Raw genomic sequence first — 8,688 nt, forward strand, 5'->3', positions numbered from 1 at the left:
TGCAGTGGGGCTGGATAATGTCTGTGCTTTTGTCTGCATGTTATGGGCTGGTTGGCTGTCAGACCAGTGTGCCTGGGCTGGGGCGCTCAGCATTGGACTCTTTGAGGGTCAGTTCCTGCATTTTGGAGGGGAAGGTGTCTTGATACAGAGACAGTTCCACTGACCTGTACCGAACACAAAGTATTTCAAGTTAGCATACATCCAAGAATTGAGCAGAAATACTTAGAAGGCCACAGAAAACTATATACACCTTAATTTTAACATTCATGGAGAGTTTGATGTCTCTGCTGTAATTCATTATAATTCTAACCTGCCATGAAGGGGATGCCCATGGAAGGTCTGGGACTGTGGCAGCTGGGAGCTGTGGCACTGGGAGTAGTGGGGTGCATCACCCTGGAAAGATTTCTGCTGTTGGGTGAGAGGAGGGTGGGGGCCGTGAGAGCCGTGCAGAGAGTTTGTGGTGCGACGGCGCAGAGGGGCCCCCTCCTGGCCTTTTCCATTTACTGCTGTGGGACCAAGGGTGTTCCGCAAGTACCAGTCTCGGAGCCCCTCCAAAGCCAGGGCCTTGTGCAAGCTGCGATTGCCGTCTTCTGGCGTGGAGACTGAGGAGTCTGCTGTGATTTGCGGCGGCGGCCGGTGCATGTTCTGTGGGCCTGGAGGATCATGGTGTTGTTGGTACACAGCAGCTGAGGAGGAACCATTTGTGGCAGGTGGGTTTTCAGAGTATGCTGACAGCAAGATGGTCTCTTGCTGGTGCTGTTGGAGGGGTATGAACGGCCCACAGGACTTAGTCCGGGTGACTTTGACCCGGCGTGGCTCCCCTGGTTTCCCCCGGAGCATATGTGGGCTATAGGCTGGTGGTCCACCTGAGAGATGCAGAGGCTGTGAGGAGGGGGGGAAGCCATTATAGTGGGGCAGAGGGGGTCCTGAAGAACCTTCAGGCCATGGCCGAGGTTTACCGTTGACATGAGGCTGCATTCTCTGCTGCTGCTGCTGTTGGGCTTGAATCTTCTGCTGCTTCCCCCACACATAGTCCAGCAGAATCTCATTGTAGTTCCCTCCACCTGCGCGGCCCCCAACAGAGGTGCGGGTTCTGTTCGGGTCAGGGGGTCCGCCGGGTTGCCTATCGGGGCTGCCCCTCTGAGCCTGCCTCAGGCGACCATCTGTCAGCGCCTCTGAGCTTTTGTAAGGACCCCCCCTGGCAGGCATCCCATTCCGCTGGGCTCCGCCATCATCCACAGAGACAGCACGGTCCAGAAGTGCTTCCGAGCTGTTGCTGCGCCTTGCCTGGGCGCTGTACGTGCCGCCTTGCTCTAAGGACCCTGATGAGGACCCATCCTGAGTCTGAAGAGGCACCACCTGCGGTGCCCCGAGATTGTCTGACCACTGCTTAGTCGCAGATACCTCTGACCTGTAAGAGAAGAGAATACAAGACATTTGGAAAAAATAAATTGTATATTTGAAGTGATGTTGTTGATGAAGTGATATGAATAATAAAAGTCTGAAAATACAATCATTGTGCACATGACAGTCATTAATTTTAAGGCTGCATTCATCAATAATTATTTAACCTTTCAAGTCATTTCAATCAGCTAGGGTAGCATGTTTTAGGTTGCTGAATGTTAGCATCATTAGTGTTTTTACTGCTTGTTTAGTACAGTTTACCTGATGTCTCCATCTCTCTGAGATCGGTTGATAATCATCACTTTAAACTACCTTCACCATCAAAAACATCTTAACCCCCCTATTAGATAGATAGATAGATAGATAGATAGATAGATAGATACTTAATTAATCCAGAGGGATTTTTTTTAAATTATGTGACTAGTTGTGGATCTAATCTGGGCTTGAGCTCTGTGGACCAGGAGCAACTGACCTGATGTGTGCCGTGGTGGGGACTGTGCGAGACAGGAGCGGGGTGGCAGGAACACTTCTGCCCTCCAGGTTGGACACGCTTCTCGGGAGAGAGCGATTTGGGCTGTTAAGAGAATGGCGTTACAGTTAGTAGTTTGTACACACCAACTGTTAATTAAATAAGAAAATAAAGAAAAAACAAAACTGTCCCATGTGCCCCCTACATTTAGTTGGTACACGCAGGGTGCGATTTGCCGGGGGGGATGGGGGGGATTTACCCCCCCTCTGGTTTTTACATCCCCACCTCAGCTGGATGAATTTCATACATGGGGGGGATAACCCTCAATTACTAAAAAAACAATGAAAAAACAGACAGGTTGTGACAGCGCAGAATTGGCTGGCTTTGCTAATTTCTGTGTATAGGCTACTGTACAATGAATATGAAAATATTTGTTCACTGAATAGCGAGTTCTGTCCAAAACAGTTGCGTTTCAGTTTCAAAGTTTCAGTTTCGGTTTCAGTATTTCAACGTGAATGAGAGGGAGCACAAGAACTGAGCGTCTAGCAGCGATCATCATATCATAGACAAATATGATGCATGTATATGAAGAGAATTGGGCCTATGTATTGCTTGTTTTTTTTTCACGATAAAAAAAAAAAAAAAAACATCCCCCCCTCTGGTTTTTGGACAAATCGCACCCTGGGTACACGTATGGCAATACGCACTGATAGCTAAATAGCAACTGATCTCCCTGAGCTCCCTGAGCTCCCTGAGCTACTGAGGGTTGTTGAGATGCAGAGATGACGTCTAGAGCTGTGCACATTCCCTTCATTGGGATGACAGCAGACTTTGTTTTGAACCGGAGGTCAAGAGCCTGTGTGTACCTGGCCGAGCTGGCCAACGAGTTGCGGCGCGTCCTCATCTCGTAGTAGATCTCCACAGGGGAGAGCTTACGACAGAACCTGCTGTCTGGACTCTCCTGAGCCAGCCGGGCACGACACGGGGACAAACAGTCTGGAGCGAACACTTCATCTGTGACAACAGAAGAGGGACAGGGAGGGAAAGGAGTTATGGATGGACGGAAGGATAGATAGATAAATAGATAGATAGATAGATAGATAGATAGATAGATAGATAGATAGATAGATAGATAGATAGATAGATAGATAGATGGATAGATAGATAGATAGATAGACAGACAGACAGACAGACAGACAGACAGACAGACAGACAGACAGACAGACAGTATGAGCAGGGAGATGGACAGAGTGTGAGAAAAACAACAGGTGGAGGTGGAGAGAAATATTAAGAGAGAAAGGGAGAGCAATAGAGGTAGGAAGAGAAGTGTCAGGTGAGAAAGTAGTAGAAAATAAGTGAGAGTTAGAGGAAGAGAGCCAGAGCCAGGTTGGGAAAAGAGAAGAGGTGGTGAGAGGTGGAGCGAGGTGGAGAGAGAGAGAGCGAGCGAGAGGGCGAGTGTGTTGAGTGTGAGTAATGTGCATGTGTGCTCGGCGGAGTGGAAGTAACCAGGCCTGCTGAGGCCCCTCTGCTGCCTGGCTTACCGTTGTCCTGCCCCGTGGAGTCTGAGGTGGAGCTGCTCTCAGACTTCACTGTGTTATCTAAGGACACACACACAAACAGGCATGTCAACAGAGGAGAGTCAAAACACACACACACACACACACACACACACACACAGTAAATATAACCATGTCTTAAAAACAATAATCTGAACTCTGAAGGATATAGAACTCACACACAAGCAAAGCAAAGTCTTTGGGGCAGGTAATTCAGACTCAACATTAAGCAGACCTTATGTATGTATTTGTGTTTTTGCACACGTGTGTGTGTGTTCGTGTGTGCATGTGTTTGTGTGTGAATGTGTGTGTGTGTGTTTGAGAGAGTTTCTTTGCGGATACCCCTGGGCTGTAGAGCGTCCGCACAGGAATAATGAGGGGAAGGGGCAGGCAACTCAACGCTTCCTGTCACACAACGACACACAACACACAATGTCTTTGCTTATCTAAGGTGGGCCTTTTTTTCCAGGGTGTGTGAACACAGTGACTTTTCCTAAATGGTCTCCCTAAATGCCTCACCCGAACCCCCCCCCCCCACACACACACACACACACACAGTCCATCACCTCTCTGGCTGTGTGGGGGTTAAGCTGGCCTGACCGTGTGCAAAGGCTGAGTATCCTCGCCTGCCTGCCTGCCTGCCTGCCTGCCTGCCTGCCTGCCTGCCTGCCCTCATCCCCTGGCTCATGTCTCCTGGTGCTGTCTCTTAGCAGACCACAGAGCCCAAGCCATGGAATATTTATGAAGGCTGCTGCAGCCCCACCCTGCTATTGACTCTCACACTAGTATTGATTTTTCTGCACTGGATATGAGAGATCTCACTGCGGTCACTGCTTTCAAGGGTGGGTCGCACACTGTGTGATGGAAGATGGTCAGCTCTGTGTGGCAAGTTCAGATGAGGGAAAGAAAGAACAGACCATACCAAGAAACACACTTTCTATTGTCTATTTTATTTAATATTTCACCTGATCTCTTGTTAGGAGGGATAATTCACCTTGATATTCATTATAATTAGACAGACATGCTCCTTGACAGCCTTTCCCAAGAATGCATCTAAATATCTGTGACCACCACCCTGGATCCTTTGCTTTCTTGGCAGTTACAATCCATCTCTCTCACAGTCCTGAAGGGTGGGATGTTTACCTCAGTCTCACTCTCACCACACTATACTGACTGCTGCCATCACAAATCCACAATAATCCATAACAAACTACACGGCCATCTCAAATCTATACCTACTATGCAAAAAAGGACATGAGGGTCGATGTATGTAGCCAAGTGCTAACCACGCAGAAGTGTACCTGTGTGGCATCCACGGTGAACCGTTCTCTTGCCGTGAGACGGCTGCTGCTCGGAGTCGTTGTGCCTGCGGAGGGTGCCACTGAACAGCGTCTTCTTCATCTTCCGCTGACTGGCCTCCTCCTCCTGTGGTGCAGAGAAAGAAAATGGCCTCTTTGTAAAGATGAGGAGATTCAATTTATCATTTTAATGTGCTCTATTCTAATTAACAAGGTAGGGAGCCCTTCACACAAAGGACTTCTGTGTGTGTGAGTGTGCGGGTGCGTGTGTGTGCGTGTGTGTGTTTCCATGTGTCAAGACTGCTCACACCTTCCTTGGATAAAAACAGGATTTATCTGATCTAATTGATCCATATCTGAAACCAGGAAAATGAGTGTGTGAAAATAAAGCCTATGTACCTACCTACCTGTGTGTGTGTGTGTGATAGAGATTATTTCCAAACACTGTTAATGACTTAAGAATATGTGAATCAAGTGCCTTGTATTAATCTATTCCTTGTATGAATCATGTGCTTATGAAAGCAGGAGAGCTCCAACTTGAATTGGAAGGAGGCCAGGCCCTGCCAGCAAGGAGAGCTGAGAGTGAAGGAATTGAATTGGACTAACTAGGGTGAATTTTCAGTGTGTGTGTGTGTGTGTGTGTGTGTGTGTGTGGTGTATCTCCCTAATGCTCTCCTCACCTCTCCCTTCCCTGTGTGTTTGGGACCATGCCGTGACGAGCCCCCCCGCCGGCGCACAAATGGGGGTCTCTCTCCAGTCTCCAGAGGAAACTCAGGGGGAACCTCTCCAATCAGCTCCTGAGCAAGGATGGGAGATAAACAGCAAGTTAATACGGAATAATCCAATCTAAAAAATATTATATTCACAGTCATCTATAGTATATCCATAATAACAGGATACATTAAATGAATTGCTTCTATTTGAACTATTTTTGACTGTTCTGGTTGTTTCATTCATACATTTGTTTTGCTAGTTTCTCAGAGAGACAAAGCCTGGATGTACAGTGAATGCTCCTCTAAAACCCATATTTTCCTTCACTAAAACATATTTCTAAAAGCTACTGAGCCCCTCTCTGCCCTTCTGTTCTCTCCAAGCCAAGCGAGTGCAGGCCTCAGAGACGCAGCTGAGGCAGATTAGGTGTGAAGAGTTCACCGAGGGAGAGTGTGCCCTCAACAACAGAAGGCCTGGACTCGCACGGCAGCCATGGCGGAACACTCTGGCAGCCCACTGCCACACTGCTAGCCAGAGACAGCAGGCCCTGGAACTGGGACTGGGTCAGTGATGGTGCAGGGGAGGTGTGTTTGGGGTTGTGCCGACGAGAGGGGATCAGTTGTTATGTGCTTGTTGGTGGGCGATGTGTGCAGGTGGTGTTTTGTTGCTGTGCAGGGGCTGTGTGTACTGCTGGCTGTTACTGTCAGTTGGTGGTTGTGTGTAGGGAACAGAGTCAGCAACTGTGTGCTTGTTTTTGAGTTTGAGTGTTTATGGTTGTGTAAGCGTGGTAGTAATTTTTTTTTTTTCCTTACGCGTAATATCGTGTAGAAATTAAGACTCCCTCGGAGAAAAACACAGTGAGAACACAGTGAATCAAATCTCATCAAAAAGACTAGCCTGTCACTGATTACATGCTTCTAGTGTGGATATTAGGGGACAGAATGTCAGAGCTCGTGGTTTGGGGAGGCCTTGAGTGCTTGGCAGGCCTGTCAGAGGATGCCTTTTAGCACATGTACACCTGACTGGAGGGTGGAGGCTGTGCTTCAGGAGTGGGATGAGTGTCAGTGCAAACTTGGAGCCTTTCCTTGAGCTGACATTTCTGTTCCTGAGGACGGGGCGGGACAAGAGGAGAGGGAGGAGAGAGACGTGTCGCTGTGTGCAGGGTGCAGGGTGGGCGAGGCTTGGATAGTCGACCAGTGGTACCATTATGCATTGCAGTGGTCCTGCGAGTTGGTTTGTGGTGGTGGTTGTGTGTTTGTGTGTGCGCCTGTGTGTGTGTGTGTTTGTGTCGGTGTGTGTGTGAGTGTGTGTAGAGGGGTTCTACATTTGGGGTGGGTGTGGTGACTGAGTTAGTATGCTGATGTTTGTGTGAGATGCGGTGTATTTTGAAGAGTGCATGTGTACTGAGAGTGTTTGTGGTGACTGCAATTGTTCATGAGTTGCTGGTCGTGCATTAGTGGTTATATGTGTGTTGTGAGGGTGGTGTGCGAGAGATTCTGTGGCAGCTGCTTGTTTACATGGTCTCTTCATTGGGTAAGAATGTGAAAATTGTTTGTTGGTTGTATGTTGGCATAACTGACTGAAGACCATGTCAGTAGCTTCACATTTTGTCCCAGTTGAGTAACTTGCACAAGATCAGTTAACACTTGACATTCGCTGCATTTTACTGTATCACCTAACATACAGTCATTTGATGTATTTCTTGGCAATAAAGAAGGTCTTCAATGGAGCCCTGCCAAAATCAAGGATACTACAAAAATGAATAATTGTTGATTTTAAGAATGCCATCTTATGTTAAGAATGATCAAACTTGAAGTACTACTGAAAATTGGCACCAGTGTGGAATTAGCTTCGGTACACTGCCTACTGCCTCATCCCTACAACTAAATCTCAGCCCTGCTGATATTCAGTGAGCAGCACTTCCTGTCTCGTGAGACTGCTTAATTAGAGGCAGGCCTGGTATTGTTGGCAGCACTGACCGCCTCTTGTAGACAGACGCGTCGCAGATCCGCCAGACGGACGTTAAGGAGCGACTGCAGGCTGCGCCTCCGCTCCTGCAGCTCTGAGATCCGCTCCGCTTGCCGCTTACTGTCCTGACCGGCCTGCAGGTCTGAATACAAAACACACACACATACACACACACCATAGACAATTTAGTATAAAGACACAGAAAACAGAGAGTTAGACAGGCAAACATGCACACACACATACATACACACCTCTCTCTTACAAACACACACAGCAAAGCATACATATTATGCACATATACAATAACAGACACATGTTTACATATTACACATAGCAAAAAAGGCATAATCCAACACAAAACAAACACAAGGCACAGGAAGACAAGGGTAAGGGCAGGATCTTAACAGTGCTAAACACTATACGCTACTAATTTTCTTAGAATAATTTTTATCATTATTATCTCTTCTCTGATGAGACAAAGAGCTGTTATTTGTAGCTGAATTAATTCTCACCACGGCTTGTGATCAGGTTACCCTTGACCTCCATGGCATGAGTCTCCTTTGCGACCGCGCTGCTCTCGCTGTCTCCTGATAGGCTGCTTACCTAGACAAAAGCACAAAGAAGGCAGTGGTTAATATGGTGACACTCTATGTTTAGATTTCATTCCTAAAGTGCTGATATCATTCGAAGTCTGACAATTTGTTCTCTAGTTGCCTTTAATCAAATGCACATTGTATAAAACTGTTATTGATTTAAAAGTGTTATTTGACATATGTTTAAGCTAATTAACAAAATGTGCTACAAAAAGATGTAGAGCAATATAAATCGATGGGTGAGTGCTGGTTTCAAGGCCACTTGTCTGGTCTCTTACCCTCCGGCTGTGGTCATAAGTGCTGTAATAGTCTGGGCTTGTGGCCATTCACTGACGGCTGCAGTATCCCTGCCTTCTGCTCGCAGTGCTGTAGTATCTCAAACGTCCTGCGGGGGGAGCCACCGCGTTCACGCTCAGATCTCTTCACAGGCAGTGCCCTGGAACACACAACAAAGCAACAGTGAGCAAACAACTGCCAAGCCCGAGTATAAGGGTTTTTGTGAAATACAGCCTTTCAGGAGCCTGCAACCTACACAGGGACCAGCAGGGATACAAAAGTAGCCTATCTTACATAGGCATAACAAGAGAGGCATGGTGGTAAGGGCGTTTCTTTAAACCCAAGACATATTTTGAGAGAACAAGCCTATAATCAGACCGCTCGTCTCGATTTCTCCCAAAACACTACTTGTC

At 47.4% G+C, this 8,688-nt stretch overlaps 1 protein-coding gene across 1 annotated transcript; it reads right to left on the reverse strand.

The window, feature by feature from the left end:
- Window positions 1–33: 33 nt before the first annotated feature.
- ccdc120a (coiled-coil domain containing 120a) lies at window positions 34–8,325 on the reverse strand (the record flags this gene model as incomplete). Its single annotated transcript, XM_080853498.1, has 10 exons — window positions 34–164; window positions 311–1,411; window positions 1,877–1,978; window positions 2,740–2,887; window positions 3,415–3,471; window positions 4,731–4,854; window positions 5,408–5,524; window positions 7,418–7,548; window positions 7,919–8,009; window positions 8,278–8,325. The coding sequence occupies 10 exons, from the start codon at window positions 8,323–8,325 to the stop codon at window positions 59–61; spliced, it is 2,025 nt and encodes a 674-aa protein (XP_080709624.1). The 3' UTR covers window positions 34–58.
- Window positions 8,326–8,688: the final 363 nt, after the last annotated feature.

Source organism: Sprattus sprattus (genome assembly GCF_963457725.1).
Source record: "Sprattus sprattus genome assembly, chromosome: 16".
NCBI lineage: Eukaryota > Metazoa > Chordata > Actinopteri > Clupeiformes > Clupeidae > Sprattus > Sprattus sprattus.